Consider the following 19,223-nt stretch of genomic DNA (forward strand, 5'->3'; position numbering starts at 1 on the left):
CCCGCCGGAAAACGTGTATTTTACCCCCGGAATGCGATTTTTACAGGGGAACCCTCCTCGAAACGCGATTGGACTAGTTTTATTGCGAAAACCTGGCAACCCTGTTTATTAGTGCCACCTGCTGTCAGAGAGTGCGTCTCATTCAGACCTGCTGTTTTTGTTTCGTGCAGATGTTTTATGTAGCAAATAAATAACTAACACCTAAAGTCAGACCATTCTGTTTTTGTTTTAAATCCTGAAATTAATCTAAATCAAATCAAAAACAACTGCCCGTGCAGATCGTGATTAAAATGCAGTGGTTGCCTCTAATTTCAAATGGCTAGATATTTTTGTTTGAAGCCAGTTTGTTTGTTATAAAGCAAATAGACAATAAATAAATTTGCTTAAATAGCAGTATCAGAATCAGCCAATTTGCTAGTTGAAAAAAAAGAAAGAAAGAAAAGAAAATCTGAATTCTGAATCAGCTATGATCGGAGCATTACTAATTAAAATACTAAGTAAAAGGCCTCAAATTTGAAGTACAATCTGGGATGTCTTTTTCTATCAATTCTCCAATAGGTAGATCTTGTCTTTCATAAAGGCCGAGGTCAGGGATCTTGGGCCTAAAAAGGTTGGTGACCACTGACTTACAGTCTAAAGATCATCGCCATACATTGTCAATTGCCCTCATTGCTGTTGTGTTTCATCAATCTGGCAACTCATGTAAGTGTTGAGTTTGAGGATGAGGGACTGGGAGAAACAAACTCTCTCCAATATTTTGAATTTGGAATACAGTACCTATTTTAACCGCTAGCTGTCAATATTACACACTGCACCTTTAACATATGAGTGTGTTTCTTCAACTTTTACCACCATCATATCTTAAGCGTTTCCATTAAGCACAATGCTTTGTTTTTTAGTTCATTAGGGAGATATAGCTGTTGACTCATTTGGCTTTGATCTGAGGAGAGAATCCTTCCATTGAAACAGATCTCATTATAAATGTGTATGACAGTAATTAACCAGCTCCTATAAGGCTTATTGTAGTAAGCCCACAACAACTTAAGTACATATTGATTTAGTCACTGTGAGTCCAGAACTACCATTAAATAAAACAGGAACCGAATCAATGATCATGGGATACGGCTGTTTAAAAGACAAACAGTGAATGCCTTTCCGGAAAGAAACACACTGAACACACTAATGCACAATGTTCTGAATCAGGCAGCAAAAGGGAAGGCAAAAAGTGCAATATTGCACAATTAGAGAGAACAAAGCAACTATATTAACTACCCACACACAATGCTTTAGTTCAGTTTGGATAAATAAAGACCAAATAATACAGGGAAATTCTATTTGGCTGATTAGTTGGTTCAGATTTCTTCCTATTGTCTCCCACACTGGGGTTCCACAAGCACAGCGGTTTATAAGCCACAGACTACAGACACTGGTGAGTCTCTGGCACCAGTCGCTGGCAGGATCTGCGGAGCCATGGGTTATTAGGATGCAGCCCAAAGGAAGGACACGGCCTTAGTCAATGCATCGGACCGACCCCGGATACCTCACAGTACAAGAAACAAATTAAATAGTGACCTAAGCTAACCAACAATGCCTCAAAGTCAACAAACAGCCTCCAGGCAAGCTTTAGTAAAGTGATCCCTCTAGTACTGTACCAAGGTCTGAGTTATTTAAGTCATTTACCTTAGTCACAATAATCTAACTGGGTTACAGTATCCATGCATTCAAATGTAAGGTTATACTGTATAACATTCAGGCCAAAAGTCTACATAAAATTGTATTCACAAGCCATTTTACTTTCATACTGGGACAAATTTTTTTAGATCAATTTAAAGAGAAAAAAAAATGTTTGGTGGGACCAAACTTTGTGAAAAAGAAGGACACTTCAGTATACTTTTATTAAGTTTATTATTATGGTATGTTATTATTAATAAGTGTGAACTTAAGTTTACTTGCATGTTAATTGCAATTAAATTAAAATGTATTATATCTTACATTTATATGACCCGCTTAAGTAGGACTTAAATACATCTTTATATGTAATTATTATTATGTTTTTTTTTTCATTATTCTATTGTCTTTGAAATAAGGTTTAAGTGCACTGCCGAACAAGCATTTATAGAAAACTAAAATATACTTAAATATACGTAAATATATTTGTAATGTCATTTCGATTCAAACTTATATGTCATGAATTTAAATATATTTAGAATTACACATTTGTAATGAAGTTGCAATTTTGTTCATTAAAAATGTATTATCTGTAAATGTAATTGAATTACACTACAGTTCAGATTTTAGGTACATGTGGTTTAGTATGTTAGTGAACACATTAAAATAAGTGCACTTCTTAAAAACAATGATTTTTAAAGTACACTTTAAAGTAAAACTTTTAATTTGACAGTATTACAAAGGGCACTTTTTAAGTGTTTAGAAACAGTCATGAAAGTATACTTTTTAAGTACACTTCAGTGGCCTTTTTTTTTTTTTTTTTTTTGATTTTTTTGTCAAAAAACAGATTTTTAATAATTGACGTATGCTACAAGTGCACATTCAATACAAATAAGTGCACTACTTTTTCACAATAGATGGACTGCAGCCTTATGAGACCCCGTTATTGAATCGTTATTGGCCGTTATTCGTCCCTATGGGACCCCGTTATTGTCACATTTGCAATTACAAGAAATACAGTTGAAGTTATGAGAATAAACTCATGTGCATATTGCAAGAGACAACAACACACCACAATAGTATGAAATATCACAGCTGCAATAAGATGTTCAAAAGGCTCTCTTAGTGCTGACAAGACGCCAGGAAAGGATTTTCTCATTACTTCATTCATTTCATACCGTGCCAACAGTCAGTGGCACACGTTCAAGCACTGTATGTTTCTATGTCAGTTTTACATCTGTAGTGGCATGTTTTTGTTTGTTGTTAGGATTCTCTCAGTTCAAGGCCTCTGGTAGTCAGAAGACCTAAGGCACTGGCCCAACCGGCCTGGTCCATAACCCATCCATGGACAGGACTTGTTTTGTCTGTTGGGAACTGACTGGGTCATGAAAAGTGAGTGTTCCAGACCTGAATGCGAGTCGAATGAGGAGGAGTACTTTCTTTCTGAAAAATTGCTGGCACCCACTTCTGAAGAGGTGTTTTGAACAGGAAGAGGAGGCTGAAGGTCAATTCCACCCTCCAAAGCATCTCGGTGTGTTTATAATGGAAACGCTTCCTGTAGCTGTTCATTTTTTGCTTTTACAGCTATTCTATTATGCTTATTTAAATGGGGGTGTTTGGGGTAAAGTAAGATATAAAAATAAAAAATTTTTTTTTTCAGCAAGGACACATTAAACAGTAAAGCTGCAGTGACAGTAAAGACATTTGTAATGTTACAAAAGATTTATATTTAAAATAAATGCTGTTCATTGACATTTCTATTCATCAAAGAATGCAGAAAAAAAAATTCACGTGTTCCAAAAAAATTATTAAGCAACAAAAACTGTTTTCAGCATTGATAATAAAAAGCATTATTAATAAATAAGCACCAATAATAATTAATAATAACTGAGCAGCAAATTAGCATATCAGAATGATTTCAGAAGGATCATATGACACTGAAGACTCGAGTAATTCAGCTTTGCATCACAGGAATATACATTTTAAAATGCATTCAAATAGAAAAGTTATTTGAAATATTTCACAATATTACTGTATTTTTTGGTGAGCACAAGAGACTTTAAAAACATTAAAAATCTACTTCTGACCAGTACACACTAAAGAAAGGTAAAATCAAAAAAGCATAGTATGTGCCCTTTCACATTAAAGGGATAATTCACCCAAAAATTAAAATTAGCTGTTAATTTACTCACCCTCAGGCCATCTAAGGTGGCTTTTTTTTCCCGAGTAGAACAGTAAAGAAGATTTTTCGCTGAAACCGGTCCTTGGTGATTCATAAAATGCAAGTCAGCGGATACCCGTGTTACAGATGCTGAACTTTATTTACAACATTATTACCTGTAATTCACAGCCTCAGGTAAACAGTCAGGAGTGATCGAATGGCTCGTGAACGAATCATTCTTTTGAACCAGTTCTTTTTGGCGAACTAGTTGAGCTAATTGAACCAGTTCACCAAATCAAACTGAACCGTCTGAAACAGTTAGCAGTTCAAGGAGCACAGATATACAAGTTACCCAATCAAAACTCAATTTCGGATGTGGCTGGCAGTCACTCCGACATGAAATGAGCCAAAATAATAGTGTATGTATATGATCCTGTGATGCTGGTTATGCCAACTCATTCATCGTTCCATGTCCTCCAACAGTCACTGAAACAGTTCCAACTCGGACCGAGGTGAAGACAGATGAGCATATGAGCATGCCTGAACTAAACGCTTGAATGAAGGGGCGAAACCAAAGTTTCATGGTTTCTTATTGTTTATGTAAAAAGGTGAGCTGATGTAGACAATTTTAGAGCTTTAGACATTTAAAACATCCACATTTCACATCATTATTAGGTGCTTTAATAATATAATTATGTGTATACCATTGCATGATTAATGTACATAAATAAACTAGTTCATTAGAATTTTTAGAAATAAAAATCTTTAGAAATAGTTCACTAGTTCAAACTAGTTTATTTATTTTTTTATTAGTTCAATCATGACAACTCTCAGAAGATTTTAGCATGGTGATGGATATGACAATGTTAATGTATTTGGTCTTGGCGGAATAGATCTGCTACGCTGCTGCTGAATTACTGCTGCTGTTGGTTATTGCTGTAGTTGTAGATTATTGCTGCTGCAAGCAAGTACAGGAACTTGCTACTGCCAATGCATATGGCGATACGGTGCCGTGAGTATTTAAGACATACTGCTGCTGCACAAATAGCATATAAAATAACCCATAGCAGATCTATACAGGTGGAGCTGGGGAAGGTGGAGTGTTTCAGAGAAACTCTGAAAGTGCGCTGCAGGAATCTCTAGTGAATGCTAGCCAGCCATATAAATGCAAGGCAGTAAGCTCATTGGCTGCATATGCAGCATGAACCAATCAGCTTGTGCCAAGTCATTTAACTCTCTGAATATCATCAGTTACATTAACAACCCGTCAGCCTGCGCCATCTAGAGTTTCATGACTGAACTATATATTTAATTGAACCAGTTCATTGAAAATAACTGTCCAAAAGAGCCAGTTCACTGAAAATAATCTGATTCCTCACTGTCTGAGGCTATGGGTTACAGGTAATATTGTTGTAAATAATGTTCAGTTTCTTGCACATACAAATCGTTTCGCTTCATAAGATCTCAATACATCATCAGGGGCAACTGGTATTCATTTTGTGTTCCTTGGTATGCCTTTTTATTCTCAAAAATGGGCAGCTGCTGATTTGCATTTTATGAATCACCAAGGAACACGGTTTCAGCTAAAAATCTTCTTTACTGTTCTACTCAAGAAAAAAAGTCACCTACATCTTGGATGGCCTGAGGGTGAGTAAATTAACAGCATTTTTTTCTTTTTTGGGTGAACTATCCCTTTAATCAGCATCCAATTAATACATTACATTTTGGAATGCTTTTTAAGAAGGCTACATTTGCATTACTTACAACAGTCGCCTAAAACAATACCTAAATAGTTATTTAGATATTGGTTAAAATTACCAATGGCCTGTGCAGCCTATGTGACATCACCCAAAAATGATAGTCAAAGGTGGAGCAAATACATTTAAAGAAAGATTACAAAGACTGTCACTCTACATTTGTGCATTACAGCATAGTTGCTAACCTTCAGAGACATTCTACATGCACTAAATTCCAAGAAAAATTACAAGCCTACGTGATAGTGTCCACCTCCATCAGCAGAGACACCAGCACTGACCTGTCGTAATCCTGGCAGATCTCCCCCACGGCTATCAAGGCTTTCAGATACTCATTCGGCTGATATGGGTTGATGTAGTGCAGGGAACAGCTATTGCGAGGGTCCCCATTGGACGCCGTGAAGTCAATGGCAACCTAGAGAGATAATAGCATGACACACTCTTGATAAAACTGCAAAATGCAGGACAAAAATGGAATGGGTTACATAATCTGATCGATCGTCAAGTAAGTTTAATCACTTTAGATTTACACCCGGAACAATAGTTGTCTCCATTGTAGACAATTGAAAAGAAATGTCAGGGTACAAAAAGACAAGCACTCAAGAGCTGTCTTTCCTGGGAAGTTACACAAAACCGGACTAGAACAGTTCTGCAATCAAATAGCCATCTGTATAAATAATTAAAGTGCTTAAAACGGACAGTATGTACATTTTATTTGTTTAGAGGCAAGCCAGTTGTATAGTCATTCATCAAGCAGATGTTATAATCCAAAATACCACAAACAGCTACCATATGCTCTATAATACAGAAATACAGCTCATATCCCAGTAAACACTTGATATATTATATTAAAGGGGTCATATGATGCGATTTCAAGTTTTCCTTTCTCTTTGGGGTGCTACAAGCTCTTGGTGCATAAAGAAGATCTGTAAAGTTGCAAAGACTAAAGTCTCAAATCCAAAGAGATGTTCTTTATAAAAGTTAAGAGTCAGCCACGCCTACCTAAAACGGCTCGTTCTAACACGCCCCCACATATCTACGTCACGATGTGGGAAGATTTGCATTGTATTACGATTCTGTGTGAATCCTGCACCAAAACCTTCACTCTGAGGCTTTCACTACTTGACATCTGATTATCTTTAATTTAACAGGCAACGGGAGAATTCGGATATTTAAATAATGAATATTCAATTGAATTCATTAATAATCTTGGCCCATTTTGGCTGCTCTTAATGGAAGCATAAGGGTGGGGGACTTAAAACAGTTTGGAGGAGATATTCATTTGTTCTTTTGCCTCAAGCAGTGAAACAATCACATTCTGACTCAACATAAAACTCAAGAGCAGCTGGTCAAAAAATGTTAAAAATAAAACAACTGTGAATAGGGACAAAATAGCATATTCTAATCTTGTTTTAAGAATCTTAGCGATTTTTACTTGCAAACAAGAAATAAAAATACTTAAGAACATTACGTTTTGCAGTCTGCCTCACAAAATCGTGTATAATCTACTATAAATGAGCTGCATTTGCGATGAGGAGGCAGTTATCAGTCCAGCACGCCTGGCATCTACATGCTTGCTGGAGAACATGGGCAGTAAATGTGTGAAGGGTCTGGATCGCACCACGGTGCTAAATGTGGAGCGCACTGCTGTTCCCACTTACTGTGAAGTGTATTTGGCAGCCTCCCATGATGTAGTCCAGGAAGGAATAGACTCTGTGAAGCTGCAAAATGAAGAATGGAGGGTGAGTCTCAGAAACCCTGCCACGTTTATCTGCCTGGCTCACCGGAAATCACTATCTGCAAGACTACCTGCAAACTTTTAGCCTATCAAACACACAAGTACTGTACACGAGATATGAAACTATAAATAAAAAGCTTCCCTATGTGAATGCGCACAAACAAGACAAATGCATTAGCCTCTTCCCACCCCACTAATGTCTTTAGGCTAAGCTTGATTGTCACACCCACCCAGAACAATAATAACTCCACAGTCTTTTCATTCACAGCTGGTTGGCCAGTATTGTCATGTACTAGCATCCCTAAAATAAGGACGGCATGTCTACAAAGCTCTCTATACACACAAACATAGACTGTCAGACTCGTACCTTGAGATCACTGAGAATAACCAACCCAGAGTTCTTGTAGTTCTTCTTCTTCAGTTTGTATTTTGGATTGATGCAGTCCCATGTGACCTTCAGGGGCACGAGAAGAGATCAAAGAGGTGAACTGAAAATTGAAGGTGGCACTGCAGCGAAGTCACTTTTACCACACATGCAGAAGGGTTGTGACATTTCTTTAATCCATTCTAGTTCTCAGCAGGAAACAGCTATGACCGATATCAAACGCCAATGAATGCCTGAATGTCTCACACCACTGACCTTGTTTCCTGAGGAAATCTTCTGCATTTCTTTGAAATTGGTGTAGAATTCGCCAATGAAGTCATGCTTTCCCCTTGAGTCATAGTCCCAGACTAAGCACTGCAGTTCACAGACAATTACAACAACTCATTTGTCTCTTATGGTTCCATGTGTTATTTTGGTTTTATTCTTGTCATTACTTCTTTATATAGGAATAGCTCATTATGTCTGATTTTGTCATACCAAATCAGTGTGAATTTCTAAAGTAAAAAACTAAAATAGTTATTTAGCGTAACGTCCAAGATGCTCTCATACAACAGATGTACACAGTGACCAATCAAACTAAAAACATGACTGAAAAAGCACTACAAAATCACCATAAAAGTAGTCCATATCACTCATGTGAGGAACAAATCCTCTGTCATGACTGTTAATTGTGATTGCATATTTTCAGAGAAAACTTAAACTTCCATTTGTTCTTAAAACTAAACTATTGAACGGCTTTATAATACTTGGAAAATAGTGCATACGTTGTAAGGATTTTAATGGTTCATTACTTTTGTTGTTGTTGTTCTTTTTGGAGGTTCACAGCCACTGATTACTATATACTTATATTGTAAGAAAAAGAACATCTTTGGGGCCGTTCACACAGAATGCGTTTTTCCATTCCAATGTGCTACTTTTCCATTGTTTTTCTATGTAAACGTGCGCTAGACTGACGTGTATGACTGTTGCTTCTCACGTCGTTTACAGCGTCTTGCACATGAGTGCCACGTTTTTAAGACACCGTGTCAAGTAAAAAGAATTTTTACTTTTACACGCAGCGCTGCTCATCTATCAACGTTCCAAAACAGTGGACAAATCAATTTAAAAACCACAGCATCTCACATTTTTAGACTCAAAGATGCGTTCTATGTGAACGGTGCCTTAGACATTTTGCAAGACATCTCCTTTTTTGTTCCACAGAAGAAATTAATAAAGGTTTGGAACAAAATGAGTAATAGAATGCCAATTCTAGAGTGACCTGCTCCATTAATATTCACCTTCAACTTCCTTTCATCATCACAGCTGCACAGAGAAATGAGAGACACCTTAAAGGGTTCCCACACAGGGTTCAGATTGTTTTTAATCACCTGTAGATACAAATCAATATCATTGTATAAACTAAAGAAGAATAATGAACAGCAAAAGAAAGATTATTATCCCATGGGGTGGAGATGCTTACTTCAGTTCTGTGTACAAGCTGTTCTGTTCCATCATCATTGATCCGGTAAATCTCCAAGAATGGATCTGACTTGCTGAAGAGATCCTACAGTCACAAAAGAATGTCAATACAGTCCAAGCATTCAAAGGAGAACATCAATCAATAATATTTTAAAGACCCTATGGCTTTCCTGCAATAAGAGCTTGGGTCAGGACAAAGGACTTGTCCTTTTTTACACACCCAATAGCCATTTGCTACTTGATCTCAATGAGATCTATTATACTTGAAAGCTATCCACTAGCATTCACATTCATGTCAATGGAAGTTGCTCTGCTGGCACAAAAGCACAGATGATTTGATATTTGTCAGTTTAGCTCATGGACACTCAGTTCCGGATGCAGATTTTTTTCTGAACTCTAAATGTCATTAATCAATCTGACTAATCAATTTGGAAAGTGATGTCATCACAACACTCATTGACTGATGGCACCACAAGAACATGCACCAAACTCTAAACTAACTACTTTCGGTCATGACAACTCTCAGAGAGTTTAGCATGGTAAATTACATGGCAATGTTAATGTGTTTTGTCTTGGTGGAATAGATCTGCTATCATGCTGCTGCGGCAGAACAAGTACTTGCTACTGCCAATACATCCACAGACATGCTGCTGTGAGCATGTAAGAAATACTGCTGCTGCACATATAATATGAAATAACCCCAATATATAACATACATGAAATTACCCTGTAGCAGATCTATACAGGTGGAGCTGGGGAAGGTGGAGGGTTTCTGAAGCACGCTGCAACTGCTACTGCAAGCACTATTATTTGTAAAGTATTTGAATGTTGAGCAGCAAGCTCATTGGCTGCTAATGTGAAAAACCAATCCGCTGCGCCATGTCAGTAATGATGTGATTATATCAGATTGAGTTAGAACCTATCGGCGCCATCTAAAGTTTCATGATGCATAACTTGAGCAAATGGAAAGTGTTAAGTCTCTTTAATGCTTTAGAGCCCTTCAAAAAAGTCACTGGCATAACATTTTACTATGATATCATGTATTTACGATTAATATGTTGATATGCTAACAAATTTATTTAGAATACATGACTACTTTTCAATGGCTGTCAATTAAGAAAAATGCTTTATGCTCCCATTGGTGTAGTTATGGCACCTACGTGCAAAGGCTAACTATTCTAATCATACTAACCAGGCAAACCTTGACACCTTTGCCAGCTATTGTTAGTATTTCTGGTCCATTTCCCCTGAAGATTTTAATTTTACGCTTAAGGTGCAGTCACATTTACCACTTATACTACTGACAATAGCTACCCAAGCTCACTGGAAAAATATGTGCCTCTACTCACGTTTCTGCAAACTTAAAAAACATACTTATATGTATGAATCACTGCAGTTTCCAGTTAAAAACTTTGACCACTTTTATTCCTTTTCACACAATATTGTGATTTAAAAAAACAGTTTTCATTAAGAAAGCCTAATTTTCCACAAAATTCCTTGTACCATATTATGTTATGTCCTGAAAACAAATTTAACATGCCGAAAGATTTGAAAACCGATACTTTTTAGCACCATTCACCGCTTTGAAACTGCTGCAAAACGTGTAGAAATGCATGTAATATCAGTGTTGCAGAAACGTCTCCATAAGCACATATTTTCAATGATTTCAATCTTTTTTTGCCCATGAAAGTTTGCTAATGTGGCCGCACTTTTTGAGGGGATATAAACACAGATATGGACTAAAAAGCGACAAAAAGAAATTCTTTTTCATGGGGTCTTTAACCAAAAAGGGAAAAAACACATGCACAATAATACTTTCGGGTGAAAATATTGGTCAAGGAAAAATGAACATTGCATGCCCATGTGTGGTTCTGCCAATTGTGCTCATAGCTGTGGCAAATCAAATCAACAATATTGTCTGAAACAATCATTCAACATAAGGTTTCTGAATTGCAGCTCTCTGAAGAAGCCAAAGGACTTTGTTCCTAAGTGTGTGCAGATGTGAGAGAGAGAACGAGGCACAGAGAGATAAAGGAAGAGAGAGAGAGAAATTGGTAGAGCAAAGAACGAGCCATTTAATATCCCCATTTCTCACCGCATTAGTGTGCGACATCTCCACAGGGACGCTGAAAGAGGAGGTGCCCCCACTACCCGGTTGTCAAGGTAACATCTTGCCAGTGGTTTGAGTGAAGACTGATTTAGACAAGTGATTTGTCTGTTGTTCGCATTCATCACATGCATCACACCTCTCACAACTGTCATTGCATTTGCGAAGTTCATATGCACCGATGATTCCCGGCTGTTCATTATTCCCAAAAGACATTTAAGGCTCCAAAGAGATGAAATCTTTAGTGGCATTTTGCTTTATCGGATGGCTAAATGCACAGACTAAAGGTTAATTCTGTGCTTGTCTTTTATGATCTAATGAAAAATAGAGATATCAATGTCCCCTGAAAAAGACAAAACATGTACTAATATCTACAGAGAAGCCCATGTGAAAGTACAGCACCAAATTAAGCATTAAAATTCACAGAGAAATTGCCAAGTGAAGAGTCTTTGATAAATGTCACATAACCCAGAGCGACTTTTCAATTTAAAATGCATTAGCACCTTCTTCATAAAGAGAAATGGCATTCACATCAAAGGCACAGACGTCTCTAGAATGCATCACGTGCAGAAGTTGTCATGAAGTCCAATATAGTTTGATTTACTAATGTGTCCATTCTGTTCAAATCATATCAGTCTGTGTGCACAGAAAGCCAACGTTATTTGAACAGACAGATCCTGTCCAAAGATAGCAGCACAGACATTATTCTGCCTAGCCGTTTATTAGACTTCATCCATCCTCTCTCTATGATATCCGGACTGGGATACCGGAGCCAACTCTGGGCATTGAGGATGAGTGTGAAGAAGAAATGCTAATCAGCTCATGTAATACAGCTAATGCAAACAATACGAAGCATTCAGAACACACATATTAATGACTGTAATTCCTAATAAACAGATGTAAAACATTATAATCTACTAAGCAATAATTAACAGACCTGAGGGTAAAATGTGAAAACACAAGCTGCAATATAAGCAATTACAAGAGAGGAAACAATAAAATCCCCCCTCCCTGAAATAGAGCATTAAAATGGTTGGCTGATGAATATGTCGGGGCTGATGGCAGAGATTGCTAGAAATGAAAGTGAGAATTAGCCACCATTAGCCTTTCAGAATTAGCCTGGTTAATGTTCTGATGGGCAGGCGGACATGCTCGTCGTTAGGACGGAAATAAATGAGTGATGTGACAGCGTATAGCCTCTGCTTTCATGCATATGCAATGTGCAAAGAATGTGGTTCCATATTCTGCATACAGCAGAACTAACGCTTTACTGCATCAGCATGCCTTTAACCAAGAGAAATCCTCCCTTAACAAACTTGAGATGACACTCTGGATTAGCTTTACCATACTGAACCGTGCACATTTTTAAGTTGAAGAGATGGAGGATTATCTACACTATAAGAGGCACGGGACAACCCCTCTATGTGAGGGTCCCGTTTTGGTTCAATTTGTACAGAGCTGTTTTTACACTGCATAGAAGCTGCAGATATTCTGTGCATTTACCCAGAGGCATAGAGGTGGAATAATGAATTTAAACACATTCACAATTGCAGGAAACAATGGATCATGCGCATTGATTGTTTTGTGTGCACATGCACCAGACAGAAAATAAGACGTGTACCGATTGATCGTGAGAGAGCTGCTCTAAAGATGTGTCTGTGTAAAGATGCTTTAGGTGCAGAATTTGACAGGGATACATTCTTAAACAACAAGTTCTGTCATTGCTAGCATACTTCAGTGAGTCTGCATTTACCAAACCTATAGTTAAAACAAACATTCGCTAATTTGTATGGTTAGAACTACAGCTTTCCACCTGTGGCTCGAAACATATAGTTTCTTGTTGGTGTAATGTCTGGACTTAAATAGATCTTGCTCTTGGGCACAATAAGCAAGCTAACATGCAGTTCATTCTATATCTTTTCTTAAAATATATACATTTCAATCTAGAAATTTTGGCCTGTCAACAATCCAGCGCCGTTTTGAAGAGTGTGCATATGCATGAATGTGTAAGGCAAAATACAGTATAATAATAAAATAAAGCAAAATGACAAGGATCAGAAATCAGATGCTATGTTCATTATAGTAGCATATTGGTGAAATTACATTCTGAACAAAGTGTACGCCAGTTACATACTGCATGTTAATGTGATTTAAAAATGACTGGCTTTTTGTTGTTTTTTGCAAATGGAACTATAATAATCTGTCATTAATTGCAACCTCTGATCGATTCATTATTACTTAATTAATCAAGGTGTTCAAGGTTACTTGATAATTACAGACAGGTGTGTTGGACCAGGGTTGGAAATGAAGTCTGCAGGATGGTAGCTCTCTACAAGCAGGGTTGGAGGTCCTTGCCATAGACTCTCTAAATCAGGAATTTTTAATGCCACAGACTTCCAAATATGGCAATAGCCATGCAAGAGACTTCCTAGCTAAAATAAAAGTACATATGTGTAAAATATTATCTAGATAGAGATTCTATGAGAAACTATGGGAAGAGAACAGAAAAAAGTCAACAGAAAAAACACTCTTTGTCTCAGAACTTTCCTCAGACCCCCAAATGTGCAAAAATTGTACCTTTAGAGGTACAACATTTTATCACTGGAGCCCTGAGGGACATCTCTGTACCTTACCTTCCTCTATAAGGTACCCAATATACCCTTAATGTACTACTATGAAGCTTTTTGAGGTAAATAAGGTACAATAGTGGTCCTGCCCAAGTAACAAGCTGTTTGTTGCCACAAGTATAACAAGTTCCTGAATTAGTCGTGTTTGACCCTGCAAAAACTTTCTTATCAGGCTTTGGGACCTTCCATTCTGATCATTTTCATCTGATTTTAGGGGAAGATAGTTTGACACACTCTCAGAAAAAAAGGTACAAAAGCTGTCTCTATATAGGGCTACTAATATGTACCATTTAGATGTGTACACTTTGGTACAAATGTGCACCTTTAAGGTACTAAAATGCACCCTTTAGGGGTAAGTAACGTACAAAGGTGTACCATTGTTACAGCACCGGCAAAAGATACCGGCAGTCAGCCAATGGTTTACGTGGGTGCTTTGACTCACTGTATGAGCGTCTCCAATCAGAATCACAGCCTGCGCTTTCTGTTCTGGTACAGATGCCAAATAGCATTTCTGTCTCACTGTAAAAAGATATTGACATATCTTTAATAACAAAATATTGATTTTCCCACCTAATGTGGGGTTGAGGGGATGTGAAGCTTGAGCGAACAAGTCATGACTATCGATTAACTGTTTCTCTTCATTACATGAGATGTTTGAATTCATGGACGTCAGATAAAAAGGGCTGAGGAACGAACAAAAAAGCTGTGTTTTGAAGATAACCGCTGAGCATAAATGTCGCCCCAGGCTCAGAGGAAGAGAACAGCAGCATATGAAAGAGGAAGAGGGAGAGAGAAACAAGAGGAAAGAGTAGGAGAAGCAGATGAGATGAGTGCTGAGAGTAGGACGAGGGTTGCAGAGGCGTTTGTGTACTGTGCGGCAGCGCAGCGGGAAGTGCAGACACCTGCAGAACTACAGGGCATGGAGAGAGCTGCGCCGTGGGCCGCGCTGTGTGGGAGAGGCTGTTTGCACACAGAGAGTCAGCCAGCCACCCTACGCTCCCTCAGCGCTTCGGCTCTGTTAGCCCTCGCTATCCAGAGAGCTTCCATTCTCATTAGGAAACCTCAGCTGAATGAATAGGGTTTCAAACATTGTGCCAAAGCCAAAAAATGAGAGTGGGATTTTATGAAGCCATAATAGCCCTAATGGCTCTTAACGGGGCTGAAATTGAGAAGCCAAAACAATAAAGGCGAGTTGAAAGGTTCTTTGGCAGCTGCAATTATCGGTTTCAAAGGGTCAAAAATCACTACTTTACAAACAAAGAATATCATTTTCTGTCACTAGGTATACTTTAAAACCAAAACACACTGAGTGCAAACTCTTGTGAGTAGTTCATGCCTGACAATCTGTTGTTTTATTTATTTGTTGTTGTTTTTTAATGGAAAAAGAAAAACATCATTCCTTACCTTATCATCTAACTTCTTGGCACAGAAGGAAAGCTCGACGTAGCCATTGTTCCCAGAAATCTCTTCTGCATGAATCTTGGGAAATAAGAAAAGGGATTAGCTGAGACAAAGCCAACATACTGTTATTGTTTGTACTCTATATGTGGAAACCAGGACTCCACATGCATATTTGCTTTTTAAGTAGTTTATTTCACAACCATTGGCACTGAATTCTGTCTGTCTGTCTGTCTGTCTGTCTGTCTGTCTGTCTGTCTATCTATCTATCCCAGTCAGTCCATCCATCTATCTCTGTCTATTCATTCATCTTCCAATCCATAGCGTCCAACCATCTGTTCATCCATCCATCTGTCCATCCATCCACCCCGTCCAGTTGTCCATCCATTCATCCAGCTGTCCTTCCATCCTGTCCATTCATTTATCTCTCTGCTATTACACTCATCAATCTGTCAATCCATCCATCCACCCAGCCCATTCCTCCATCTGCCCAACCAAGCCTATCCATCCATCCTTCTATCCAAGCCTCCATTTACACATCCCATCCATTCCATTCATCCATCTTCCAATCCATCCGTCCATCCATTCATCTGTCCATCATTCCATTCATCAATCTGTCTGTCCATCCATCCAGCTGTCCTTCCATCCTGTCCATGCATTCATCTATCAGCCATTCCATTCATCAGTCTGTCCATCCAGCCATCCATTCATCAATCCACCCAGCCCATTCATCTATTCATTCATCTGTCTGTCCAACCATCCATCCATCCGTCTGTCCATTCATCCAATTACACATCCCATCCATCCATCCATTCATCCATCCATTCATGTCAGTACATCCGTCTGTCTGCCCACACAGCCCAATGGATCTGTCAGTCCAGCCAAGTTAATCCAGCCACCATTCATGTGTCTATCCGTCCATCCATTCATCCATCCACCCATTCATCCTTCCATCCATCTATCCGTCCATCAATTCATCCATCCGTCCATCCTCCATGCATCCATCCATCCATCCATCCTTATCCAGCTGTGTGTCAATCCTGCCCATCCAATCCATCCACCCAACCTATCCTATTCATCCATCCATCTGGCATTTCATCCATCCATCCATCCATCCACTCATCCCATTCATCCATCCGCCCAACCCAGCCAATCCATCCACCTGTCTATTGATCCATTTGACCATCCCATTCATTCATCCATCCATTCATTCATCTGCATTCATGGATATCCATCTTTCCAACCATCCATCCATTGTCCATCCATTCAACTCAAAAAGATAAGTAGAAATTGAAGAGAAACTGCAACTCGATCATCCTTGAGTGCAAATGTTCTAAATTACTAACTGTAATGGCTGTTTCTGGAAATGTTTTAGCATGAAATATACTTACTACAACACTTAATAAAGGAACCATTTACGGAGCTGTCTTTGACCTCTACTGGTTTGTTTGTCAAGAGTGGTTAAATCATCCCATTTTGTCTCACGTCAGATCAAAATATGATTTTGTCAGCATTAAAAATCTACAAACAGTTTGTAATACAATGAGAGGGGGGTTCAGCAAAAACAGTCACTGCTGTGGATGTTTCAACATGAAAAGGCCATTAGTTTGCAGTGTGGTCAGGAGAGACTTTGTTAAAACTGATGAGAAAGCAGAGAATCAACACCTATGATAAGGATGTGGTATTACGTTTTGTCTTACGGATTAACCTTGTCTGCATGCAATAGAAACATGCAAAAATAGTTTGGGGCATCACTTTTTTAATCTACATTTTTTTTGCATGTGTGGCTTGTTTGAATTAAGTTGAACTAGCTCTGATATAGTAATTGAAATACTATTTTGTCATACCGAAATTGATAGTCTACATTATTTTACACCATGTTAGCAGATATTGTAAGAATATCCTGCGTCTGTCTACCTACAGTATGAAAGGTTTAACTGTGTTATATGATATGAGGCCAGAAAGCAGCAGAATTTAAGTTGGAGGTCAAACCGCCTGCACTGCAACCCAAACTACACCGAGTTTTATTAAAAGTCCTTTACACGGGTTAGACCTTATTCCTGAAACCTGATGACTTTTTAATGCACCGGTGTTATAGAGATTCCACATTATCTATCTCTCAGGCATCACACATACTAGCGGTTTCACTCAACTGTATCAAGAAATATTTTAAAGTGACATTTCATTCCAGAAGTAATAGGGAAAAAAATCACTCATTTTGTAATGTGCAGTCATCCTCTGAGTTTTGTGATGAGCGGCGTGGGCATGATTTGGCATTTAGTTGGCACTTCAAAAAAAGTGGGTGGTCCTACAGATGAATGAATATCACTTTTGAGTGACATCTCATAATGCAAGACTGTGCATTGTAAATGGGTGGGTGTAGATGCCAAAAACCCAGCCGTGGTTAAGGCCTGTTCACATTATAACTATAATAATAACGTGATAACTATAATAATAACTACAAACTGTAAAATCAAGCATTTAAAGAGGCAGACAACATAACTGCAGCGCATGCCGAACAGACCCTTTATACCAACCCAATCTCACGGCAATTCGTACTTATTTTACAAGGTGGCTAATTCGTACAAATTCGTATGACCTCACTTGTACAAATTCATAAAATTTTTGCTGAATCGTACGTATTTTACAAGATGCACAATTCGTATTAATTTGTACGATTGACCTACAGTACACCTAACCCCGTCCCTAAACCTACCCGTCACTGGGGTCTAGACAAATCACAGAAAATCATACGAGTGAGGTCGTACAAATTAGCCACCTTGTAAAATACGTACGAATCAGCCATGAGATAGCATTGTTTATGCAGTTATTTTTATAGCTACCTTTATAATTGTTGTTTTTGCAATGGTCCGTTATATACTCAATACCAAAATTAGATTTTGTCTAATTGAACACAGTGATTCTTAAGGAAATTTCTGCTAAACAGTGGTTATTGTCGAAGGATGAGTTGGTGTGGCAAACAGTGTCTGCTTTCATTTTGCAAAAGTACAGCTTCATCCTCATCTGACTATCTAGGAGTGTGTCTCCAGTAAAGTAACTTCAATTGTCTTTTAGTTATTCTGTAAACCAAACAAAACCCCTTTGTGAATGCTAAAATCAATTGAAGCCAGATGAAACTTCTACCACGAGAGCTTTCAGTGAATGTGTAAATGTGTACGGCAGCAATTAAATATGGATTATGTGTGTAGTTTTTTTTTTCAACTCACTGTGATAGTGGATTTTCCAGCATATTTTCCATATTTCAGCAACAGAGGTTTCACCATCTTTTTTTGGGCCACTATCTATGGAACAAATTAAAATGTTTAAAGGAAATAATATCTAAAAACAATAATAGTTTCTTGAGAATAGCACAGTACATGGTTTCCATTAGATGTTGGAACATAGGGATTTACTTCGATTCAGTCATGAACATCAATGAGGCTTAAATTAAATATCCAAACCTGTCCATACAGCAAAATATATCCAGCTATTCTCAAATATGTTTCAAAATAAGCAAAATAAAAGGCCAAATATATAGCTATATTTGCTTAAATATATTTATGTAAATATATTTACTACCGAAATATCTTTAGGCCATTTTTTTATATTTATCAAAATATATTCTAAACATAAAAATGTTTTTAAATACATTTACATACGTCACATCTGAAAACATAAATAAATAAATTTGTTTTTTTTTTAATTGTTGATTGAACAATTGAAAAAATGTTGTCTATAACACATGTGAACATATAACACATTTGAATAAAAATCAGCAATGAACATACTTTACAATTTCCACAAAAAAAAAAAAATACTATGTTACAATATGTGACCCTGGAGCACAAAACCAGTCTTCAGTCTCTGGGGTATATTTGTAGCAATAGCCAAAAAAAACATTGAATGGGTCAAAATTATTGATTTTTC

General features: G+C 37.7%; 1 protein-coding gene across 2 annotated transcripts in view; it reads right to left on the minus strand.

Annotated features, from left to right (window-relative positions):
- Window positions 1-19,223, minus strand: part of LOC107738346 (copine-7-like) — a 64,923-nt gene that overhangs the window by 30,097 nt on the left and 15,603 nt on the right. For both annotated transcript variants that reach the window (XM_016550092.1, XM_016550091.1), the window contains 8 exons: window positions 18,524-18,598; window positions 15,303-15,377; window positions 9,166-9,249; window positions 8,984-9,073; window positions 7,962-8,060; window positions 7,689-7,775; window positions 7,245-7,304; window positions 5,865-5,998 (listed from right to left, as the gene is read on the minus strand). In XM_016550092.1, coding sequence (XP_016405578.1) covers window positions 5,865-5,998; window positions 7,245-7,304; window positions 7,689-7,775; window positions 7,962-8,060; window positions 8,984-9,073; window positions 9,166-9,249; window positions 15,303-15,377; window positions 18,524-18,598 — 704 coding nt within the window. The remainder of the gene's footprint in view (window positions 1-5,864; window positions 5,999-7,244; window positions 7,305-7,688; window positions 7,776-7,961; window positions 8,061-8,983; window positions 9,074-9,165; window positions 9,250-15,302; window positions 15,378-18,523; window positions 18,599-19,223) is intronic.

This window comes from Sinocyclocheilus rhinocerous, unplaced genomic scaffold, assembly GCF_001515625.1.
Source record: "Sinocyclocheilus rhinocerous isolate Xijiao unplaced genomic scaffold, SAMN03320098_v1.1 scaffold1065, whole genome shotgun sequence".
Taxonomy (NCBI): Eukaryota; Metazoa; Chordata; class Actinopteri; order Cypriniformes; family Cyprinidae; genus Sinocyclocheilus; species Sinocyclocheilus rhinocerous.